The following is a 24,837-nucleotide window of genomic DNA, read 5'->3' on the forward strand; positions in this document are numbered from 1 at the left end:
TGTGGACTCGATGATCTAAAGAAATCTTTTTGTGCAGTTTCAACATTTTAAAAATGAAAATGAATCTGAGGGAAGACTTGTTTACGTATTACTCTGCTACTAAAGTACAGATAGGGGGCTGGGGGGCAGCAACACAGCTTTTACTTTGAAAGGACTTCTCCTTAGGTCTTCTGTCTTCCTGAAGAGAATGGTTCGTCTCCCTCTACTCTCCCTTTAAAGGTAGAGGCTAGAAGGATTATAATATATTTAGAGAAACAAATACATTTTGATATTAGCGTAGATTTAGCGAGATGTAGCGTAACTTCTGGCCGTAGCCGTATCCCTTCTAGCTGCTACCTCTTTTCTTCTTCCCTCTGTTTTTAACCCTGGGCTTCAGTGTCAGTCAGGAGTCACTGGGCGGAGTCAGTGGGCGGGGTCTGTGCCGGCGGCGCCGAGCCGGTGCCAGTCCACCCAGTGCTGCCCCGGGACGAGCCTCTTCAGAGGGATGAAGGTCTCCCCCAGCAGAGAGTTCTCCCAGAACGGCCCATCTCCCAGAACACGCAGGTGGATCACCCTCTGGTCCACGTCCCCCCAGGGGATCCGCTCATACACCAGCTGCACGCACACAACAACATATTATTAATAATCACACAACACAGTTTTATTATTAATAATCTAATAAAACAACAGAAAACATGAAGAAAGAACCTTTTTTGTGTCAAAGTCACCAAACTCCACCAGACTCCATGTAAATAATCAGGACTTTTAGCGTGTATAGAGCCAGCATATCTCCACATGTAAATGGGTGAATTAAGGGTTTATTTCAACCAAACCAGAGTGGTGATTGTTGGAACAGTGGAAAGATGAACCAAGACGGCTTTTGGTAGTTTGATTTAGTTTCAGTCCACTTTGAATGAAGTGTGTTTTACGATGATAAAAGTACTGATTATTTACATGGAGTCTGGTGGGTTAGGGTTAAGAACTGTCTCCTGATTGGTTACCATCTGGTTGTAGGTGGGGTTACAGGTGCGGCGGGCCGCCTTGGTCTTCCTCTTGCTCGTCTTCTGGGGGTCCGGGAGTAGGTAGAGCTTCACATAGGGGTCAGGGTCTGTACCGTCCTGAAGGGGTTGCTGCGCGCGCACACACACACACACACACACACACACACACACACACACACACACACACACACACACACACACACACACACACACACACACACACACACACAGTCAAACATTTTTAAAGAAAAAATGAAATATTTTGATCAAATATTTTTTAGACAAATTATATATACATATTATTTTTAAATCCTTTACAGTCTTTACAGCCCTGTTACCTAGCAACAAGTGTGAGTGTGAACACTGACCAGGCCGCGGATGTGCATCACCATGATGAAGAGTTTGTCGTTCTTGTAGGAGATGGACAGTTTGACTTGGCCCAGGTCTTTCCCTGCAGCCGGAGACCACGCCACCTCTGACACAGGGAACACACAGTACACAGCAGACAACTCTAACTACACAAACTAACTCCCCAAAAAACTGTGTCTCTCTGTGTGTGTGTGTGTGTGTGTGTGTGTGTGTGTGTGTGTGTGTCTTCGGTTTGTGTGTCTTCTCTTTGTTGTGTGTGTGTGTGTGTCTGTGTGTGTGTGTGTCTGTGTGTCTGTCTCTGTGTGTGTCTCTGTATGTGTGTGTGTGTGTGTGTCTCGGTTTGTGTGTCTGTCTGTGTGTGTGTGTGTGTGTGTGTGTGTGTCTGTCTGTCTGTGTGTGTCTGTGTGTGTGTGTGTGTGTGTGTGTGTGTGTGTGTGTGTGTGTGTGTTAGAGGGTGACATTTTTTCGGGACTCCCTTCTGGACCTTTTTGCTGCCTTTGACACAGTGAACCACCAGATCCTCATTTCGACACTCCAGGATCTGGGTGTCTCAGGCTCTGCGCTCTCTTTGCTGACATCTTACCTGACAGACCGAACCTACCGGGTAACTTGGAGAGGATCTAGCTCAGAGCCTTGCCCACTCACAACTGGGGCTCCACAGGGATCAGTCCTGGGTCCCTTCCTCTTCTCTCTGTACACCAACACTCTCGGGTCTCTCGTCATTCAGTCGCACGGCTTTTCTTACCACAGCTACGCAGATGACACCCAACTAATTCTCTCCTTTCCTGAGTCTGAAACTCAAGTAGCAGCACATATCTCGGCCTCTGACTGACATCTCTTCTTGGATGTCCACACACCATCTGAAACTCAACCTTGACACTGAGCTCCTTTTCCTTCCAGGGAAGGGCTCTCCTACCCAAGACCTGACTATAACAATAGATAACTCTGTGGTAGTCCCCACCCAGACTGAAGACTAGAAACCTGGGTGTGACACTTGACGACCAACTCTCCTTCACTGCTAACATTGCTGCAGCCACCAGATTGTGTAGATACATGCTGCATAACATCAGAAGGATACTTCCCCTTCTAACACAGAAGGCGGCTCAGGTTCTGGTTCAGGCTCTAGTCATCTCACGTCTAGACTACTGCAACTCCCTCCTGATTAGCCTGCCTGCATGCTCCCTCCTGATTGGCCTGCCTCCATGTGCCGTCCGGCCCCTGCAGCTCATTCAGAACGCAGCAGCTCGGCTTGTCTTCAACCTCCCCAAGTTCTCTCACTCTACACCCCTCCTCCTCTCTTCACTGGTTACCATCTCACACTACACCACTCCTCCTCTCTTCACTGGTTACCATCTCACACTACACCCCTCCTCCTCTCTTCACTGGTTACCATCTCACACTACACCACTCCTCCTCTCTTCACTGGTTACCATCTCACTCTAAACCACTCCTCCTCTCTTCACTGGTTACCATCTCACACTACATCGCTCCTCCTCTCCTACTGGTTACCATCTCACACTACACCGCTCCTCCTCTTCTTCACTGTTTACCATCTACACTACATCGGCTCCTCCTCTCTTCACTGGTTACCATCTCACACTAACGACCCTCCTCTTCACTGGTTTCCATTTCATACCCTCCATTCCCTCTCTCACATTCCCTCCTCCTTCGTTCTCTCCTCTTCGGTTCCCTCCTCCACCTTCCTTTCGTTTCCATCTACACTCTCTCTTCCACTCTTCACTGCTTCCATCTCACACTCCACCCCTCCTCCTCCTTCCTCCTCCTTCCTTCCATCCTTCGTTCCTCCTTCATTCCTTTTCCATCCTCCACTCTTCATTCCATCTCCTCCTTCCCTCTTCCACTTCCTTCCTCCTTCCATCCCTCTCTCTTCACTCCTTCCTTCCATTCCTTCCTTCCTTCCTCCATCCTTCCTCCATTCCTCCTCCTATTCCTTCCTCCTTCCTTCTTCCTTCCTTCTTTCCTCTTCCTTCCATCTCCACCTCCTTCTCCTCCTTCCCTCCTCTTCCTTCCTTCATCCTTCACTTCCACTCCTCCATCCTTCCTTTCCGCTCCATCCATCCACCTCTTCCTTCATCCCTCCATCTCCTTCTCTCCTCCTTCCTTCCTTCCATCCTTCCTTTCCTTCTCTCCACCTCCTCCATCTTCCTCCTCCACCCTTCCTTCATCTCCTCTTCCCTCCTCTCCTTCCTCCTTCCTCTTCGTTCCTCCCTCCACCTCTTCCTTCTCCTTCCACTCCTCCTCTTCCTTCCTGTTCCTCCTTCCTTCCTCCTTCCTCTCCTCTTCCTTCCTCTTCCTTCCTTCCTCTTTCGTCTCCTTCCTTTCGTTCCTCCTTCCACTCTTCCTTCCTTTCTTCCTTCCTCCCTCCTCCTTCCTTTCCTCTTCCTTCTTTTCCGTTTTCCTCTTCTCTTCCTCCTTCCTTTCCGTCTCCTTCCTTCCTTCTTCCTCCTTCCTCCTTCCTTCCTTCCTCCTTCTTCTTTCCTTCCTCTTCCTTCCTTCCTCCTTCCGGGTTCGTCCTCTTCCTTCTCTTCCTCCACTCCTTCTATTTTCTCAAACCTCCTCCTCCCTCCCCCCCTCTTCCTTCCTTCCTGCTTCCATCTCCTTCCCTTCTCCTTCCTTCCTTGTTCCTGTCTTCTCCTGCTTTCCCTCCTCTCCCCCTCTCCCTCCCTCTCATTCACTGCTACACCAACAACATACATCACTCCTCCTCTCTTCACTAATTACCATCTCACACTAAACCCTCCTCACTCTCTTCACTAAATTACCATCTCACACAACATCACACACCTCCCACACAACACACACCTCCCTCTCTTTTTTTTCTCACACCAACAAACACCCTCCTCTTCACTGGTTTTTTTTTTTTTTTACCATCTCACACTACACCACTCCTCCTCTCTTCACTGGTTTACCCATCTCACACTACACCCTCCTCCTCTCTTCACTGGTTTACCATCTCACACTACCGCTCCTCCTCTCTTCACTGGTTACCATCTCACACTACACCGCTCCTCCTCTCTTCACTGGTTACCATCTCACACTACACCACTCCTCCTCTCTTCACTGGTTACCATCTCACACTACACCGCTCCTCCTCTCTTCACTGGTTACCATCTCACACTACACCTCTCCTCCTCCTCTCTTCACTGGTTACCATCTCACACTACACCGCTCCTCCTCTCTTCACTGGTTACCATCTCACACTACACCGCTCCTCCTCTCTTCACTGGTTACCATCTCACACTACACCACTCCTCCTCTCTTCACTGGTTACCATCTCACACTACACCACTCCTCCTCTCTTCACTGGTTACCATCTCACACTACACCACTCCTCCTCTCTTCACTGGTTACCATCTCACACTACACCACTCCTCCTCTCTTCACTGGTTACCATCTCACACCACACCGCTCCTCCTCTCTTCACTGGTTACCATCTCACACTACACCGCTCCTCCTCTCTTCACTGGTTACCATCTCACACTACACCCTCCTCCCTCTCTTCACTGGTTACCATCTCACACTTCACACCGCTCCTCCCTCTCTTCACTGGTTACCATCTCACACTACACCACTCCTCCTCTCTTCACTGGTTACCATCTCACACTACGCCTCCTCCTCTCTTCACTGGTTACCATCTCACACTACACCACTCCTCCTCTCTTCACTGGTTACCATCTCACACTACACCACTCCTCCTCTCTTCACTGGTTACCATCTCACACTACACCCCTCCTCCTCTCTTCACTGGTTACCATCTCACACTACACCTCCTCCTCTCTTCACTGGTTACCATCTCACACTACATCGCTCCTCCTCTCTTCACTGGTTACCATCTCACACTACACCGCTCCTCCTCTCTTCACTGGTTACCATCTCACACTACACCACTCCTCCTCTCTTCACTGGTTACCATCTCACACTACACCCCTCCTCTCTTCACTGGTTACCATCTCACACTACACCCCTCCTCCTCTCTTCACTGGTTACCATCTCACAATACACCTCTCTTCCTCTCTTCACTGGTTACCAGATGCTGCCCGCATCCGCTTCAAGACACTAGTAGTCTCATACAGTACACTAGTACTCCCATACAGTACACAAGTACTCTCATACAGGGCCACGAACGGATCAGCCCCACGCTGGGTGGCGTGCGAGCCTGCTCGCGGTGTGAAGTGCGTGTCCGCTACAGAGTCCGCTACAGAGTCCGCTACAGAGTCTGATAACTTTAGACAACATAGGGAACCAAACGGGAGCTGGACGGGATTCGGGAGTCTCTCTCTGGATTTTCCAAGACAGGATTTTGGGAGCGACAATTGATTCCCATGTCACCCTCTAGTGTGTGTGTGTGTGTCTGTGTGTCTGTGTGTGTGTGTGTGTGTGTGTGTGTGTGTGTGTGTGTGTGTGTGTGTGTGTGTGTGTGTGTGTGTGTGTGTTACCTGCAGGTCTGCTGCTTGGTCCCGGCGTCTCGTCTCGGGGCAGTGGGTGGAAGAAGGAGTAGACGAGGTCACACTGAAACACACATCACATTTCTAACAGACGTTTCTATGGTAACACACGTCTGCAGGACAATTATATGAGAGCTGCAACAAGTTAAATGTATGAAGCTGAAGACGTCTTTCAGATACTTTGTTTATAAGATATTTTTGGAAACAATATTATTTTTGGAAAGAAAGTGTGCGGCTCCATTATCTAGTCAAAACTATCGGATCAGGACTCGGTATCTGCAGGACAGGATCAGAACATCCCATTATTAAACATATATAGTCTGTGTGTGTGTGTCTGTGTGTGTGTGTCAGGATCTGAACATCCCATCATTAAACATATTCTTTATTTTGTCAACTTCTGCACAAAACTGTCTGTTGCAGAACTTTATTTTCTGAACTTCCTGTTAATAATAAAGCTGCCTGTGACTCGTCTCTGTACTGATCAGTATTTTATCAACACGTTATTTCCTGTTATTTACCATCAACATCATAGCAGCTGTCAGAAGAGTGCTTGACGTACATGTTTTTTTTTTGTTTTTTTTTAAGAAAAGTTGAACTTTTTTCAACTTCAAAAAGACGCTCTGAGCTGCAGAAAAAAATTCGGCGTTTCAAAAAGCACTCAGGACTTTCTGAAAACAAGGTTTACTCCACACTAGGGCTGTAATGTCAAACAGACACTGGCAGCTTCACAGTGTGAACACACACCATGGCCTAACTGATGAAATACATATCTCCTGAAGACCGACAGCTTTAATGCAAATATGTTAAAATTAATGAAATAAAACAGTTTTAGTCTGAGAGAAGAAGAAACGCAGAGAGAGAAATGCTTTCAACAAGTTTCTACAACTGGAAACACCTGATACTGTGTGTGTGTGTGTGTGTGTGTGTGTGTGTGTGTGTGTGTGTGTGTGTGTGTGTGTGTGTGTGTGTGTGTGTGTGTGTGTGTGTGTGTATATATATATATACACACACTCACCTAAAGGATTATTAGGAACACCTGTTAAATTTCTCGTTAATACAATTATCTAATCAATGCTGGAAGCATTCTTTAGAAATGTTGGTCCATATTGATAGGATAGGGTCAAACACGGTATTAGTATGGTGTTCCTAATAATCCTTTAGGTGAGTGTATGTATGTATGTATGTATGTATGTATGTATGTATGTATGTATGTATATATATATATATATATATATATATATCAGGGGTCACCAACCTTTTCTAAACTGAGAGCTACTTCATGGGTATTGAGTCATACGAAGGGCTACCAGTTTGATACACTCTTCTGAAATAACAAATTTGCTCAGTTTGCCTTTAGTTATATATGGTTATTAATGATTAATGATACTCATCTATGTGAAGACACTGATCATGTTAATGATTTCTCACAATAATTATCAACAATGACTTAACAAGGTGAGAAAAGATAATATCAATATTCAATTTTAGATTTTTAGAACAGGCCTGAGGGCTCCTCATGTGGTCCTTGGGGGCTACCTGGTGCCCGCGGGCACCTCGTTGGTGACCCCTGATCTATATCTATATCTATATCTATCTATATCTATATCTGTCTGTGTGTGTGTCCAGTGACAGACTGGCCATCTGGAATTTGGGCAAATGCCAGAAGAGCCGCCCCCCTACGGGCCACTACTGATAATATGTCTTTGGTTAATTTGGATAAGTGATTTTATGCATGCAGCCACAGATATGTCTAGATTGTACTGCGGCAAGGTGCGTGGAAAGATTCACTCGGAAGGCAGAGTTACTAATTTCCAAGCTAGGTTATTCATAAAAATAGGGCAGGTGTGTTGCAAATGCCAGGGCCGTTTTTTGATCCCAGTCTGTCACTGTGTGCACGCCCGCCGATAGGGGGGGACAAACGGGTCTGTTGTCCCGGGCCCACAGTAGGGGGGGGCCCAGAACTGGGCCCTCATTAAATTATGGAATAATTGAAAAACATTTTTTTAAATAGGCCTATTTGTGGAAAAAAATATGTAATATTTGAGTTACATAAAAGCTTTTTATTTGTTTTCTTCCTAATTGTCCTTGAAATAGTGGTCAAGAACCCCCCACCCCCAACACAAAAATGGTTTGGCCACTTATCAAAAGTTGATGTTGTTTTCAGTAGATTTGAAGTTCAGTATGCTCAAAATGTCCGGTCAGCACAAGTCCGGTGCTCAGAAAAGGAAGGAAAGAGAATAAGAAAATAGAGGCCTTAGAGATTTTCTAAACAAATATTTAAAAAAAGGTGGTGGCGGTGAAGCTGGAACTGTCAACGTAGAGCAAGGTAAAGAACAAGCGCAGCCGAGCCATGTAGCGTAAGCTAACAGGCCAGCTCTCATGTTAACGTCCATTAGCTTGTATAAAAGCCTGAGACAACACGTTCTCTTTTACAGAAAGAGTTGAGTTTGGTAGCTCCGTCAGAGAGGATGAGACGAGAGAGGAGAGAGATCCAGCTGCTGTCAGGTGACAGAGAGAGTGATGCGGGAGGGGCCCGCTGCCCACGGAGGGACAGAGTCGGGCTCAAAAAAAAACGAGAGAGAGAGAGAGAGAAAAAAAATCGCGAGGGGGCCAGCTGCCCGTGGGAGAGTCTGAGCAGGATGGATCAGAGACTGATCACATTAATTTCAGTGAGAGATGTGAGGAGAGGAGAGGAAGATCAGATTAGAGGAAGATCAGAGGAGAGGAAGAGCATAGGAGAGGAAGAGCATAGGAGAGGAGCAGGAGAGGAAGAGGAGAGGACCAGGAAAGGAAGAGCAGAGGAGAGGTACAGGAGATGAACAGGAGAGGAGAGGAACAGGAGAGGAAGAGCAGGGGAGAGGAAGAGCAAGGAAAAAGGAGAGATCTGGGCGCGGGGGGCCCATCTAAGCTTATCTCGTCCCGGGCCCAGGCAAGACTGTCAGCTGGCCTGACTGTGTGTGTGAGTGTGTGTCTGTGACAGTGTTGTATGATAATTAACGAATTGAACATTTCAGCAGAGGTGCTCATTTTCATACAGATTTAGTGGCTTGACAGTTAATGGTGAAGTAGGGGATTTGATTCGTGGGGGTATTTTGGTGACTCTGAGATGTTCTCGTATTGTACAGCGCTGTGAAAGAATAATCTACGCGATTACGTTATGTTCTGACAGCTCACAGCATTTTAATAGATATAAATGCTTAATAAATGCAGGAAAAGAGTCAAAGGCTGTAACAACCCCGACCCCCTCGCTGTTGTTCTGCATGTGGCGTCTGCGTGTGATGTGCCAACAAGTGACATCCCGCTCTGTCTGCACTTGTTGTCTGTAGCTGGTTGTGCTTTCCATGTGTGGGATTCTGAAACCTCCTTAAATTCGGGAATTGTCGTTTGTTTATTCAAAGTCAAAGACAGTCCAAAGTAGTGCTACTTTGCCATTTTTGTTGGTCTGAGGTGTATTGCATATTTTAGCTGCCAAAGCTCCGCTGCTCTCTGTCTCTGGTCCTCAGGGTGAGAGGGGGAGTGGCCAGCGGCTAGAACGGCAAAAGCCAATGTGTGCTTCTTTTACCGATATATATTTAACAATATCTTTTGCATTTCTAATCCATACAACATCAAACTTGGCACTGCACTTATGGTGCGTTCTTTTTGTCCACCGAAGTCGTTTTACGAGTTGTTTTCCGGAGTTACGACCCGGAAGTTGTAAAAAGAACGCCCCCGAGGTCGTATTTACGACTCGTCAAGTCGTCTGAACTCAGAGGACCCCGAGCTCACTTTCAAAGATGGCTACGTCGTGCATCACACGTAGTAAACATTGTGGTTTTCTACAATTTTAAGCACTTTTGTCTTTGTTGTAACCAAATGAAGAAGTCGTACACATAGCGCTGTATACTGCTACCTATAGGCATGTCTCTACAGTCTTATTAGGAGTTAAACATAGCGCTGTATACTGCTACCTATAGGCATGTCTCTACAGTCTTATTAGGAGTTAAACATAGCTGTATACTGCTACCTATAGGCATGTCTCTACAGTCTTATTAGGAGTTAAACATAGCGCTGTATACTGCTACCTATAGGCATGTCTCTACAGTCTTATTAGGAGTTAAACATAGCGCTGTATACTGCTACCTATAGGCATGTCTCTACAGTCTTATTAGGAGTTAAACATAGCTGTATACTGCTACCTATAGGCATGTCTCTACAGTCTTATTAGGAGTTAAACATAGCGCTGTATACTGCTACCTATAGGCATGTCTCTACAGTCTTATTAGGAGTTAAACATAGCACTGTATACTGCTACCTATAGACATGTCTCTACAGTCTTATTAGGAGTTAAACATGGGCTGTATACTGCTACCTATAGGCATGTCTCTACAGTCTTATTAGGAGTTAAACATGGCGCTGTATACTGCTACCTATAGGCATGTCTCTACAGTCTTATTAGGAGTTAAACATAGCGCTGTATACTGCTACCTATAGACATGTCTCTACAGTCTTATTAGGAGTTAAACATAGCTGTATACTGCTACCTATAGGCATGTCTCTACAGTCTTATTAGGAGTTAAACATAGCGCTGTATACTGCTACCTATAGGCATGTCACTACAGTCTTATTAGGAGTTAAACATAGCGCTGTATACTGCTACCTATAGGCATGTCACTACAGTCTTATTAGGAGTTAAACATAGCGCTGTATACTGCTACCTATAGGCATGTCTCTACAGTCTTATTAGGAGTTAAACATAGCGCTGTATACTGCTACCTATAGGCATGTCTCTACAGTCTTATTAGGAGTTAAACATAGCGCTGTATACTGCTACCTATAGGCATGTCTCTACAGTCTTATTAGGAGTTAAATACCGCCTGATTAGTTATTTTGTAGCTTGTGCAGCTGAGACGCTCGGTTGCTATATGACAACAATGGTTTAAGCCGAGTCTTAAGCAGGAAGCAGAGCAGTAGCCTAACGTTAACGTTAATCAAAACGTAATTTTCATGTATCAAACTGTGATATATATGTGTGTAATATGTCAATAACTGGGTGAATAGAATCCTAAATGTTACTAAAAATTGTACAAAAATCCATCTTTTCTCCGACTCGTAGTATTGTGTGACAAAAAGAATGCAACAACCCACTGGTTATTCGTTTTTCGACACGGATGTGACGTCATGCTCGAGCTACTAGTCGCGATTACAAGACAAAAAGAACGCACCGTTACTCGTGCCCGTAGCAAGACACCTGTCAAGTTTGACTAACCGGACTAACGGTTCGAGAGATATATGCATAACAGACAGACAGACAGACAGACAGACATTCTTGCAATTCATAGATAGATAGATAGATAGATAGATAGATGTCCACCAGTCTCCAGGGAGAGCTGCTCAGTGTGTACAAAGTGTTCCTCTGCTGATCTTCACTTTAAAAAGGTTGAAGGCCTTTAATATCTTCTTGGCTATAAAGTTATTAACAGCTGCCAACGTGTGTCGACACAGCAGCCTGATGAAGGCCTTCATGTTTTAATGACTTTATAGCCAAGAGATAATAAAAGCTTTTAAACTTTAATCTGAGTGCTTCAGATTCCTTCAACAGTTGTGTGTGTGTGTGTGTGTCCTGGAAAACTTAGGACAGCAACAATAATACCACCTTCAAACAATGTGTACCATTATTATTAGAGTTATTAGAGTTATTATAATGGTCTTCTGCCTCCGAGTGGGACTGACCTGAGCAACCTCCGGGGCGGCGTGGATCAGATGCCACACGTAGCCGTTGAGCTCGTCTTTCCTCCGGTCGGCCATTGCCTCGCCACGGGACCGACCAATCACCAGCCGGCTCGGGAAACTGTGGGCGGGGCCAAGAGACTGTGTTAGAGATTTTTTTCTCCATGAATACATCAGTAGTTCTGTCTCTAAAATGTGGATCAGTGATTCCCAAAGTCCAAGATGACATCACAAGTCAAAGATCTTGAGCTTCCTGTCCCAGAGGAGAGAAGAAACTAGAACATATTCATATTTAACACGCTGACATCACACTGGTTTATCTGTTTTATCATCAACTAGATGACTCAAACTGATTCATGGACATCAGAATAGTTGGAGATTCATTTAATAGTTGATAACTAATCCATATATATGTGTGTGTGTGTGTGTGTGTGTGTGTGTGTGTGTGTGTGTGTGTGTGTGTGTGTGTGTGTGTGTGTGTGTGTGTGTAAAAAACTAAGTGACTGTGCAGCTTGTTTTTAAAGTGGAAATAAATCTTTGACATGAAAACAAATATTGAGAGTGATGATGAAACAGTTCAAAGTTCTGTGTTCTCGTGTTTCTGTTAAATCTAAGTTAACTTAGTGTTGTGTGTGTGTGTGTTTGTGTGTGTGTGTGTGTGTGTTTGTTGTGTGTGTGTGTGTCTCTGTGTTATTGGTATTGGTATTGTTTTTGTGTGTGTGTTGTTGTTGTATGTGTTGGTATGTGTTGTGATGTTGTTTACTGTGTGTGTGTGGTGTGTGTTGTGTATTGATGGTATTGTTTTGTGATATTATAGTGTGGTGTGTGTATTGAATGTGATTTGTGTTTGTGTTACAATTGTTTGTTTATTGTGTGTGTGTTTATTATTGGTGTTGTGTTAATTATTGATGTGTGTTTATTGTGTGTTTTAATTATTATTGTTGTGTTGTATTATTATTGTATTGTATTGTGTGGTGTTATTTTGTGTTTGTGTTACAGTGTATTATTATGTATTATTATTGTGTTACAGTGTTATTATTTGTGTTATTGTTTGTGTTGTTGTGTGTTGTTTTGTGTGTGTGTGTTACAGTGTGTTGTGTGTGTATGTGTTTTTGTGTGTTGTTGTGTTTTGTTTTTGTGTGTGTGTGTTTGTGTGTGTGTGTGTGTTATTATTATTTTGTGTGTGTGTGTGTGTGTATGTGTGTGTGTGTTACAGTGTGTTGTGTATTGTGTGTGTGTGTTACAGTGTGTGTGTGTGTGTGTGTGTGTGTGTGTGTGTGTGTGTGTGTGTGTGTGTGTGTGTGTGTTACAGTGTGTGTGTGTGTGTGTGTGTGTGTGTGTGTGTGTGTGTGTGTGTGTGTGTGTGTGTGTGTGTGTGTGTATACCTGGGCAGTTTGGATGAAGGGAAGATGAGTCTCAGTTTGTTGTGAAGTTCATGAAACTCTTCAAACGTCCTCTGGACCAGCAGCGCCTCCTGCTGGCCTTCACGCTCCACCTTCACCACAAACGCCTGCAACACACACAGTAGGATTATTTACATCTTTATTTCAGATATTATTGCTCGTTACCATTATGTTTGTCTCCTGTTTAATCCATTTAAAAAAAATCTGAATTTAAGCTATAAGATTTTTTCTGGGTTTATTGTTTCAGAGCCGCAGACTGTTTGTTGAGTAGAGTTTCTGACCATTTTCTGTCATGTGCTGTATTAAGGGCCGTCCACACCAAGAACCAGAACCAGAACCAGTCATGGACTGTTCTCCATCCTCCTGTACAAGAGCCTTAGGAGTCGCACCAGAAGGCTCAGAAACAGCTTTTTTCACAACACCATAACGCTGCTCAACACCAAGACCCAACACTAGCCTCCGCTCCGCCCCCTCTCCTTTTGCACATGGACTATGGACTGTCTGACTACCTCTGATCACTATGCACTTTATTAATGCACCTCAACAATGCACTATATATGATCATACTGCATTCTGTGTTTTATGGCTTTTTTAAGCACTCCTATAAAGAAAAAAAAGCACTTTTAATGATTGCACTACTGGTTAGATGTTAAACTGCATTTCGTTGTACTGGTTGTCCTTACTTGTGCAATGACAATAAAAGCTATGACATGACACTGTCATAAACGCCTTTTTTTAAAAAAAAAAAAAAATTTTTTTTTTTTTTTATTAATTTTTATTTTTTTTTTTTTTTAAAAAAGTTTTTTTTTTTTTTTTTTGGTCTTGATTATGACAACTTGACATTAATCAAAGTGACATTACCAGAAGTTGTCTTTGTCATGACAAGATGACATTAAATTAGTTTGGGATGTCTTTGTAATGACAACTTGACATTAACCAGGATGACATTACCAGAGGATGTCTTTGTCATGGCAACTTGAGTTGTTGTCTTAATAAGGACACTCCAAAGAAATTGAATGTCAAGTTGTCATGACAAAGACATCCTCTGGTAATGTCATCCTGGTTAATGTCAAGTTGTCATGACAAAGACATCCTCTGGTAATGTCATCCTTGTTAATGTGTAGAATGTGTTTACAGATTTGTGCTCATCATCATATGTACATTTAATGTACCTGTGTGTGTGTGTGTGTGTGTGTGTGTGTGTGTGTGTGTGTGTGTGTGTGTGTGAACTGACGTATCCCTTGGCGGCGTTCCCAGCGGTCCGGATGTGTCTGCAGATGTACAGGTTCCTGATGAGGCCGTCACTCTTCACCGTGTGGACTCTGGGAGCGAAGGACAGCGCGGGCCGCTCCTCCGAGGACGCAAACTTCATCTGAGCCAGGTTGTGGATGAAGAAGTTGAGTTTGGTGGCGACGCTGCCCAGACTGGACTCTATCAACCTGCACAGGGGGGGACACGACAGAGAGGGTAAGGGGTCTACAGACTGTATAAATAGATAGGATAACATAGAGAGGGTCTACAGACTGTAGGAATAGATAGGATAACATAGAGAGGGTCTACAGACTGTATGAATAGATATGATAACATAGAGAGGGTCTACAGACTGTAGGAATAGATATGATAACATAGAGAGGGTCTACAGACTGTATGAATAGATATGATAACATAGAGAGGGTCTACAGACTGTATGAATATATATGATAACATAGAGAGGGTCTACAGACTGTAGGAATAGATAGGATAACATAGAGTCAAGACTGTAGAATAATAGATAACATACAGAGGGTCTACAGACTGTAGAATGATAACATAGAGAGGGTCTACAGACTGTAGGAATAGATAGGATAACATAGAAGGGGTCTACAGACTGTGTGAATATATGATAACATAGGAGGGTCTACAGACTGTATGTGTATATATGATATAACATAGAGAGGGTCTACAGACTGTATGTATATATATGATATTAACATAGAGGTTACAGACTGTATGAATGTATATGATAACATAGAGAGGGTCTACAGACTGTATGAATATATATGATAACATAGAGAGGGTCTACAGACCAGTATAAATCAGTATAATAAGACAGGACGGGTGGTACGGGTATACCTTGTGAAGTAAGCGTGTGTGTGTGTGTGTGTGTGTCTTTGTGTGTGTGTGTGTGTGTGTGTGCGTGTGTGTACCTGGTGAAGTAAGCGTGTGTGTGTGTGTCTGTGTCCCTGTGTGTGTGTCTGTGTGTACCTGGTGAAGTAAGCGTGTGTGTGTGTGTCTGTGTCCCTGTGTGTGTGTCTGTGTGTACCTGGTGAAGTAAGCGTGTGTGTGTGTGTCTGTGTCCCTGTGTGTGTGTCTGTGTGTCTGTGTGTGTGTCTGTGTGTACCTGGTGAAGTAAGCGTGTGTGTGTGTGTCTGTGTGTCTGTGTGTGTGTCTGTGTGTACCTGGTGAAGTAAGCGTGTGTGTGTGTGTCTGTGTGTCTGTGTGTGTGTCTGTGTGTACCTGGTGAAGTACATGGTAGCGTCGGCCTCAGACTCGTGAGGTCTCAGCGCGTCGTAGACATACTTCAGATCGTCCAGATCAGAAAGTTCAGGGATCCCACAGGACAACATCTACACACACAACAACCACAAAAAAAGTTTAAGAAAAAAGTTGAATATTCTGACAAAAAAAGTCCAATACTTTCAGAAAGAAAAAGTCAAATGCATCTACAACTATCACTTGATTACTTTGATAATGAAGAAACATTCAGAACAAGTTCTGCTGCCTTTTCTTTTTTCTTGTCTTTCGGTTTTATTCAGTCCTGTTTGTGTGTCTGTGTCTGTGTGTGTGTGTGTGTGTGTCTCTGTGTGTGTGAGAGTGTGTGTGTGTGTGTGTGACCCACCAGGCCCAGCAGGTTGAGGAACAGGTGTGTGTGCTTCCTGATCAGGTTGTACGCCTCGCAGCAAAGATCCACGAAGTCGTGGAAGCGGCTCGACGGTTTGTCTCCTCCGTTGATGACGTACGCCATGTCGGAGGTGAAAACAAAGGGGGCGCGGTCCCTGAAACACACCGCCCGCACACACACACACACACACACACACACACACACACACACACGTTACAACAACACACCTGCACAGCGTATTATATGATATCATAGACTAAGTATCGTGATTTCCCATAATAAGAAATAAAACAGAACACAAACTGAGAGACAGAGAGAGAGGAAGAAAAGGTGAAAGTGTGTAAGTATGAATGTGGACTGACTGTGTGTGTCTCTATATGTGAGTGTGTGTGTGTGTGTGTGTGTGTGTGTGTGTGTGTGTGTGTGTGTGTGTGTGTGTGTGTGTGTGTGTGTGTGTGTGTGTGTGTGTGTGTGTGTTTGTGTGAGTAAGTGTAGTATGTCGTAGTATGTAACTGTGGACTGACCGTTTGATGTTCCCGAACATCTGGGCGTGTCCCAGGAACTTGCCGAAGTCGATATGGAACATGTGGCCGCTCGTCTTCAGCATGATGTTGTCGTTGTGGCGGTCGCAGATTCCCAGGATGTAGGTCGCCACGCAGCAGCCGGCGCACGAGAAGATAAAGTTCTCCACCGCCTGGACACAGTCACCTCTTATTCAATAATCAATAATCATCAGACCCAAACACAATCTACGTTTGACATTTTTCAGCTGTGATCCAGAATGAGAACTACAGAATTTAGTTTGGTGTGGAGATGAGTTAACATCCTGAGGTGAATTCCTTTTTATTAAATCTGCAGAAAAGTGTGTGTGTGTGTGTGTGTGTGTGTGTGTGTGTGTGTGTGTGTGTGTGTACCTTGTCGTACTCCTCGTCTGTTGGGTTGTGTTTCTGCAGCCAGTCGGCCAGCGGTCGGTCTTTAAAGGAGCCGGTGACTCCGTGTTCCACCTGGATCTTCCTCAGAGTGTCGGCCTGAGGAATCATCTCCACCATCCCTACAACAGGAAACACACACTGACTGGACACAGCTGACGCTTCAGAGGAAAGGACGTCTCATCCCTCTAGAAAAACATTTCCTAGTTTGGAGTCTCCTCCCGTGCTTCCTCGCAGGGATGGACTAAGACGCAAGGAAGGGAGGCAAGTGAAGGAAACGGGAATGCAGTTTAGGAACCTGAGACAAACCCCCGGTGTGTCCTTACCTCGTCCTCTGCCTGTGGAGAAACATTTGAAGATGACCATCCTCATGTCCAGACCCTCCTGGATCCAGATCTTGTTCATGATCCGGATCACCTGCAGAGTCAACATGTCCTGCCGCAGGTCGTCTCCGGACTGCACAGAGACAGAGACGGAGAGAGAGACAGAGAGACAGAGATGGCGAGAGAGAGACAGACAGCCGACAGATGGCTTTTGATAGTTTGATTTAGTTTCTGTCCACTTTGAAAGAAGTGTTTTTTTATGATGATAAAAGTCCTGATTATTTACATGGAGTCTGGTGGAGATATGCTGGCTCTATACACGCTAAAAATCCTGATTATTTACATGGAGTCTGGTGGAGATATGCTGGCTCTATACACTAAAAGTCCTGATTATTTACATGGAGTCTGGTGGAGATATGCTGGCTCTATACACTAAAAGTCCGATATGTACATGGAGTCTGGTGGAGATATGCTGACTCTATACACGCTAAAAGCCTGATTATTTACATGGAGTCTGGTGGAGATATGCTGACTCTATACACGCTAAAAGCCTGATTATTTACATGGAGTCTGGTGGAGATATGCTGGCTCTATACACGCAAAAGTCCTGATTATTTACATGGAGTCTGGTGGAGATATGCTGGCTCTATACACGCTAAAAGTCCTGATTATTTACATGGAGTCTGGTGGAGATATGCTGACTCTATACACGCTAAAAGCCTGATTATTTACATGGAGTCAGGTGGAGATATGCTGGCTCTATACACGCAAAAGCCTGATTATTTACATGGAGTCTGGTGGAGATATGCTGGCTCTATACACGCTAAAAGCCTGATTATTTACATGGAGTCTGGTGGAGATATGCTGACTCTATACACGCTAAAAGTCCTGATTATTTACATGGAGTCTGGTGGAGATATGCTGGCTCTATACACGCTAAAAATCCTGATTATTTACATGGAGTCTGGTGGAGTTTGGTGATGGTGATTTCGGGGCTGTTTTCATGTTAAACTAAAATGTCTATCTCTGTAGGGATCCATCCCATAATGTTAGAATTAGAATAATAATCTGAGTCTGTCAGCAGCAACAACAGAACTTTTAGTGGACTCTGCTGAACATTAGTCCTGTAGGGTTACATTACAGCCTGGTTTCGTCTTGCTTAATACTGGACCAAAGATTCAAAGTTCCCATCAGTCACTTAAACACAAAAACATGGGAAATAGGGTCCAAGTTGAAAAATACCAAAGTAGCCCTTTTGGTTAGTATCTCTGGGAGTTCATAAGCTGTTCAGACAGATGGAGTTTGAAACAACAGGAGAGACATTTCACCTTAAAGATGACGCTGATGTTTTCTCCCAGACGGTCAAAGTTTTGGAAGGACAGTTTCAGAGGAACAGCGTTGGAGTTGAAGAAGGAACACGACTGAAACAGACAGCAAGAACATCATCACTGATATGAACTAATTATCCCTCCGCCAGTCTTGTATGAAGTAGTCAAAAGCAATATTTTAGTAAAAGTATCTAAAGGGGATAGCTGGGAAAACATAAATGTGTACTGTATATGTATATATATATATATATATATGTATGTATGTATGTATGTGAATATATGCATGTATAAATAAGTGGAGAATTAAATTGTTTTTTTTTTTTTAAGTTTGCCGATGCTCACTTTCATCGGTGCATAGAAGCAAAGATCTGGCCATACATGCATCAGGTGTGTGTGTGTGTGTGTGTGTGTGTGTGTGTGTGTGTACCTGGATGTTTATTCCTGTAACGAGCAGCGCCGGGTTCAAAGGAAGTCTGCAGCTACTGTTCAACGAGAAGAACTGCTTCATCTCCTCCAGACCCTCTCTGAGCACACACTGAAACACACACACATACATATATACATATACACACACACATATATATAAACACATACATACATATACATATATATATATACATACATACATACATACACACACACACACACACACACACACATATATATAGTGTTTTCCAAGAAAAATAAACACGTGAACAAACATCAGCTTGATCGGAATTTCCTAAAATGACAGAAACCGTCATTGGGAAACATTGATTTGATGTGTACTGAATGTTTACTTTAGCTCAACGTCTTTGTAAAAGAAAAATAGTTAAATAGATAATTCTTCAGTAAGCTGAAGCTCTTTGTGTTTCGGGCTGACCAAATGATTGTTCTGTTATTTGAGAAAAGAATCCGTAGCTGCAGCATTTTAAAAACTGTTCCACAGCAACTCGTAACATTTACATAACAGATATAGATTAACTTGCTGAACAGATGTTGTCCCCCCACCTGTCTGTTGGACGGCGACGCGTCTCGGACTTTGTGTGCCACCGTGGCGAGGACGGAGACGAGCCAGCACTGACGGTCGAACTCTTCGCGGAGGCCGCGGCCGACGCAGCAGAGCAGCGCGGCCAGAAGGTGCTGATAGCGAGCGCTGAACTGACTGTCCTGCAGGTTGTCCTTCAGCAGCCTGCGGGACACACGGACTAACCTGGGTTAAACCTGGGTTACACCTGGGATAACCTGGGTTAAACCTGGGTTAAGTGATGTAACTCTGATCTGATTATTAGATGAATAAGTAAAGAGATAGTTTCTGACCAGAAGAGGTAGTGAGCAACGCGGACGTCCCCGATGGCTCTCCGGAGTAGGAAACGAACCAGAGAGCTGTCCAGGTAACACTCGTACTTCAGAGCCTGAGACACACACACACACACACACACACACACACACACACACACACACACACACACACACACACACACACACACACACACACACACACACACACACAGACATTAAGTGCTTATTAAATAAATGTAATATGATTATTAAACTGAATTCATCAAGATGGAACATGTAATTAAAAAGTAGAACAGGAAGCACTGATCATCAAATATAAACCAGCAGAAACGACTCAATAAAAGCCTGGTTCTCTCTGCAGCAGCTGTCAAAATAAAAGCATGGTTCTCTCTGCAGCAGCTGTCAAAATAAAAGCATGGTTCTCTCTGCAGCAGCTGTCAAAATAAAAGCCTGGTTCTCTCTGCAGCAGCTGTCAAAATAAAAGCCTGGTTCTCTCTGCAGCAGCTGTCAAAATAAAAGCCTGGTTCTCTCTGCAGCAGCTGTCAAAATAAAAGCATGGTTCTCTCTGCAGCAGCTGTCAAAATAAAAGCATGGTTCTCTCTGCAGCAGCTGTCAAAATAAAAGCCTCTGTACCTGGACAAGCTGCGGCAGGAAGTCGAGCAGCTCTGGATCAGAGATGGAGTCCATCCACTGGACGGCAGTCCTCCTCAACTCCTGGTCCGGGAACCTGCAACCAAAACACACAGACAGACAGACAGACAGACAGACAGACAGTCTTTAGAGATTTCCGTTTCCAGAGGTTTATTGGAGTTAATAAGCCTGTCAAACAGTATGATGTTTAAATGTTGGTTAGTGTGAGAGAGCGGGGGGGACGTACGATGCGTGGAGCAGTCCCAGGGCGTCCAGGTGTCCCAGGCAGGCCCACTGTCTCAGCAGAGCATAGATGTCAGGCAGGCAGGCCCACTGCCAGCAGGGGGCACTGGCCAGCACAAGAGGCAGCGCTGCACTCTCCGCCTGACAGAAAGCCTTCTTCTCCCAGAGGAGACGCCTGTCTTCCACCGTCAGCCTGCAGGGACAAGCATTCCCCAATTACATTTTAGGGTTTCCCTCCGTTATAAAGCTTTTAGGTGCACCACCTAACCCTAAAAGCATCAGACTAACTAAAAGACTTTCCTTAGATCTAATGATTTTAGTTGGACTTCTTAAGCAAGTTTTGTCTTTAAGCTTTTAGAGTATTATTTATTTAATGATCTGCTCTAGCTTTTCCAACGTTTTAGACACAGATATGGAGATAATGTGTGTGTGTGTGTGTGTGTGTGTGTGTGTGTGTGAGTCTCTGTGCCTGCCTGCCTGTCTGTCTCTGTGCCTGCCTGCCTGCCTGTCTGTCTGTCTGCCTGTCTGTCTGTCTGTGTGTGTCTCTGACCAGAAGACGGCCTTCTTGTGCAGGACGTCCTGCAGCTGGATCTGACTGACGGTGTCCAGTCTGGAGAAGTCATACTGTGGACAGAAGTCTGCCGGAGGAGGAGTGCTGAACCGGACCTCGAAGGACGACGTGGGGAAGTCCACCTGAGACACAGACAGGGACAGGAAGTGATCCAGAGACAGACAGAAAGACACATGGAGCCCTTTAAAGTCCTGTTTTGTCCAGAGGGAGACAGGTGAACAGACAGATGATGAATCTAACCTGCAGGATCACGCTGTCCGGCTGGCTGAAGTTGGGCGAGCTCGTCCGGGCGTTTCCTGTCCTCCCCGGAGCGGAAGGCCACAGACCGAGTAACTTCCTGCCACATGTTAGGACGCTGCAGACACAGACACACACACACACACACACACACACACACACACACACACACACACACACACACACACACACACACACACAGAGTCAGCGAGGCAGTCCTGAGGAACCCACTGTGTCGGGTTCTGATGTGTCGGCGCTGTGATGTCACGGTCTGTGATGTCACGGTCTGTGATGTCACTCACTGTCTGAAGTTGAAGAGCGGCATGGTGACCCAGCCCAGCGGCTCGGCAGTGCGGCGCTGCTTCCCCTTCTCCTCGCCACCGCCAGGGGGGGGCAGAGCGCTAGCGTACAGCGTCACCGTCAGCTGGGACTCCCGGGGAAGCTGGTTAATCTGCACCGGGAAACACACCCTACAGGGGGAGGGGGGGAGGGAGAGAGAGAGACAGGGGGGAGAGGGAGACAGGGGGAGAGAAAGACAGGGAGAGAGACATTGGGAGAGAAACATTGGGAGAGAGAGACAGGGGGAGAGAAACATTGGGAGAGAGAGACGTGGAGACAGACATTGTGCTTTTTATTTGTGTGTACTTAACATTTGTAGTAAACTTGTAGTTTATTTTTGTTATGTAAAGCTGTTTTGTCTGTCTGTGTATCTGTATGTGATCTGGTGCTATCCTTCCAATGAATTCAAATATGTGCCCCTCCCCCTCCTAAGGGCCCATTCTGGACAGATGCGTGCAGGTGTGTGCAGTGATCATGTGAGACGTACCTCTGGTCCCACACCACCAGGTGGAACAGGTATTTGCTGACCGCCTGTTTGCTGGTGTGCTGCGGCGCGCAGAGCTCCGCCCCTCCGTGAGTCAGAGAGCAGGACAGGAAGAAGCCCTCGTAACTGGCCAATCAGAGAGGAGAAGCACAGGGACATGATGACATGATGATGATGAGGTCAGAGACAGACTACACATCTCCGGCTCCTGATTGTCGAAGTTCTCAAAGCCTCTTAGGCTACATGTACACCACTACGTTTGGATTTTTAACTTAAGAGTTTTGAGCCAAAAGCGATCTCCGAGTACACGTGTGTTTTTATCTCCAGTGTGTGTGTGTGTGTGTGTGTGTGTGTGTGTGTGTGTGTGTGTGTGTGTGTGTGTGTGTGTGTGTGTGTGTGTGTGTGTTTTGAGTACCTGGCGGCCCAGGTGATGGGGATGCGGTGAGCGGCGTGCACATTGAAGGACAGCACGTTGGTGACGGTTCCCGCCTCCTGCAGCGGCGCCGTGCTGCCGCGGCTCGGCGCCAGCGGCTGGAAGTTGGCGTTGAATGTGCTGCAATACAGGTCCACCAGATCCAAGATGGCTGCCGTCAGCTTCTCTACCACTTTCTCTGGGAGGCGGGCAGAGACACATCATCATCACATCATGAACATCCGGACGACGTATTCTACTGTTTGTATCAATCATACGTGACGGGTTAGGGTTAGCTGATTAGAGTAAAAAAAGATGGTGATGATCTTAAGGTGGACTGAGCTTTAAGGTGGACCAGCTACTGCTTGTCTGAGTTTTGCTCAGCTTTATGATTTTCTGCTTCTTTTTATAGTGTGATGGTAATAAAGCATTGAAACATAGATACCTCTGTTCTCTCTGACAGCCAGCACTGATGCATCCTGGGAGGAAGAAGAGGACGAGACGTCAACATCACTTTCATTAACGTCTGTCTGTCTGTCTGTCTGTCTGTGTCTCTCTCTCTCTCTCTCTCTCTCTCTAGCTGTCTGTCTGTCTCTCACCTTGAGGACTTTGGGCTGCAGACGACAGGGGCATGCTGGGAGCTGGCTGAGGGCGGCGGTCACGTCGGGCGTTTCCACAGCAGCCAACGAGCTGCAGAGCGCCTTCACTGATTGGACGAGACGCTCCACGTGCAGCGACAGCTCCACCTTCACAGACACACAGCAAGAAGAATGAAGTTTGAGTTGATTCTTTCACTTACAAGTAATATATTTAGTCTTTTAAGTGTCTGTCTGTCTGTCTGTCTGTCTGTGTTACCTCTGACAGCAGGAAGGACTCGGCTTCGTTATGAAAAGTATCGAGCAGCAGAGTCAGAGCCTCCCTGATCACAGACACACACACAGAGAAATGAAAGCATGAAAATACATCAATGTACCTTTTGAACAGACCCACATTTATTGTTAGTATTATTGTGGGTGCAGGCCCCGCCCCTCACCTGGTGACGGTCTGTTTGATTGGTCGCTCCTGCAGCAGGATGCCGTGGTTCATGGTGGACAACGTCTCATCGTCTTCTTTCTGTGAAAAAAACAAATTAATCTGTGTGTGTGTGCGTGTGTGTGTGTGTCTGTGTGTGTGTGTGTGTGTGTGTGTGCGTGTGTGTGTGTGTGTGTGTGTGTCTGTGTGTGTGTGGGTGTACCGTGCGACACAGCGCCCTGTTGATGGAGGATCTCTTGGTGAGAAACAGTCGGACGTCCCAGTCAAACTTCAGACACTGCTGCACAAACTCCAGACCGGCCAGAGTCTCGGAGCTGAAGGACAGCAGATATTATTAAAGGGGTGATAGAATGATTATATAGGGTATTTTACACTGTTCCTTAAGGTCTCCTAATAGGGTATGTAACATTGGTTGGGCTGAAAATTGCCCGAATGCTATTTTATTAGGCCCTTAACTACCCTGTGAATATGGCTCTATTTGGAACAAGAGCTTTTCTTCCAAATATGGTATGCTCATGAATATTCAGAATGAGGTGCGCGCTGATTGGTTTGAGCAAACTACATAGAAACACATGGGAGACTCGGCAGCAGGCCTCATATTTCAGACACTGCAAAGTTATACATTGTTTGTCGGGCTATTTCGTTATTAAATTCAAACTTCTGAGACTTTTTTAAAATCGAGAAATCAACTATATAAAGCTCAAATGTGGGCCGTTTTACGAAAATGTATGGCCAATTGCAAATTTGGTGTGTCGGAGTTCGCCGCCCGGCCTGCCTTCCTCCACAGACCCCGGCCTGCTATGAGGTACTTGGAGCTCAGTCACGACTGGCAGCCCACAGCTCTCCATACCCGCGCAAAGTCACCGTCTTTTGGGCTAATGGACAACCAAATGCCGCTGCCCTGACAGAGCTCCAGGGCCTGCAACTCCCCTCTTCCTGCTAGCTAAATGGCCCGTGTGTGAGAGTGAGAGCGCCGTCAGCGAGCTTGTTACACCAGCAATCTGTTACCACATATTACACACATATCACGCCACTTATATAACATCTAACTTAAGGTCTTATAAAGCTAACAACGGTGTCCGATTTCAAGTTAATGAATATTTGTGAAGACTAGCTAGGTGTTTCGTTATCTGCGACTGCCCCTTCAATTCTAGCTATGTGTAGTTACAAATCACGGATAGTTAGCTTCATTTTTGGCGTAATTCGAGTATATTTACAGT

At 45.3% G+C, this 24,837-nt stretch overlaps 1 protein-coding gene across 1 annotated transcript in view; it reads right to left on the minus strand.

Annotated features, from left to right (window-relative positions):
* Positions 1-274: 274 nt before the first annotated feature.
* Positions 275-24,837, minus strand: part of pik3c2b (phosphatidylinositol-4-phosphate 3-kinase, catalytic subunit type 2 beta) — a 35,573-nt gene continuing 11,010 nt past the window's right edge. Inside the window, exons 7-34 of the mRNA XM_039797328.1 lie at positions 23,820-23,931; positions 23,619-23,698; positions 23,441-23,504; positions 23,185-23,331; positions 23,031-23,064; positions 22,589-22,784; positions 22,177-22,299; positions 21,653-21,820; positions 21,354-21,468; positions 21,093-21,235; positions 20,547-20,735; positions 20,303-20,396; positions 19,688-19,782; positions 19,379-19,559; positions 18,816-18,923; positions 18,389-18,481; positions 17,064-17,193; positions 16,723-16,859; positions 16,333-16,502; positions 15,806-15,962; positions 15,424-15,533; positions 14,162-14,366; positions 12,910-13,034; positions 11,528-11,645; positions 5,807-5,879; positions 1,349-1,455; positions 981-1,109; positions 275-594 (exon numbers count right to left, since the gene is read on the minus strand). Coding sequence (XP_039653262.1) covers positions 403-594; positions 981-1,109; positions 1,349-1,455; positions 5,807-5,879; positions 11,528-11,645; positions 12,910-13,034; positions 14,162-14,366; positions 15,424-15,533; positions 15,806-15,962; positions 16,333-16,502; positions 16,723-16,859; positions 17,064-17,193; positions 18,389-18,481; positions 18,816-18,923; positions 19,379-19,559; positions 19,688-19,782; positions 20,303-20,396; positions 20,547-20,735; positions 21,093-21,235; positions 21,354-21,468; positions 21,653-21,820; positions 22,177-22,299; positions 22,589-22,784; positions 23,031-23,064; positions 23,185-23,331; positions 23,441-23,504; positions 23,619-23,698; positions 23,820-23,931 — 3,595 coding nt within the window. The 3' untranslated portion in view covers positions 275-402. The remainder of the gene's footprint in view (positions 595-980; positions 1,110-1,348; positions 1,456-5,806; positions 5,880-11,527; positions 11,646-12,909; positions 13,035-14,161; positions 14,367-15,423; positions 15,534-15,805; positions 15,963-16,332; positions 16,503-16,722; positions 16,860-17,063; positions 17,194-18,388; positions 18,482-18,815; positions 18,924-19,378; positions 19,560-19,687; positions 19,783-20,302; positions 20,397-20,546; positions 20,736-21,092; positions 21,236-21,353; positions 21,469-21,652; positions 21,821-22,176; positions 22,300-22,588; positions 22,785-23,030; positions 23,065-23,184; positions 23,332-23,440; positions 23,505-23,618; positions 23,699-23,819; positions 23,932-24,837) is intronic.

This window comes from Perca fluviatilis, chromosome 4 (genome assembly GCF_010015445.1).
Source record: "Perca fluviatilis chromosome 4, GENO_Pfluv_1.0, whole genome shotgun sequence".
Classification (NCBI taxonomy): Eukaryota; Metazoa; Chordata; class Actinopteri; order Perciformes; family Percidae; genus Perca; species Perca fluviatilis.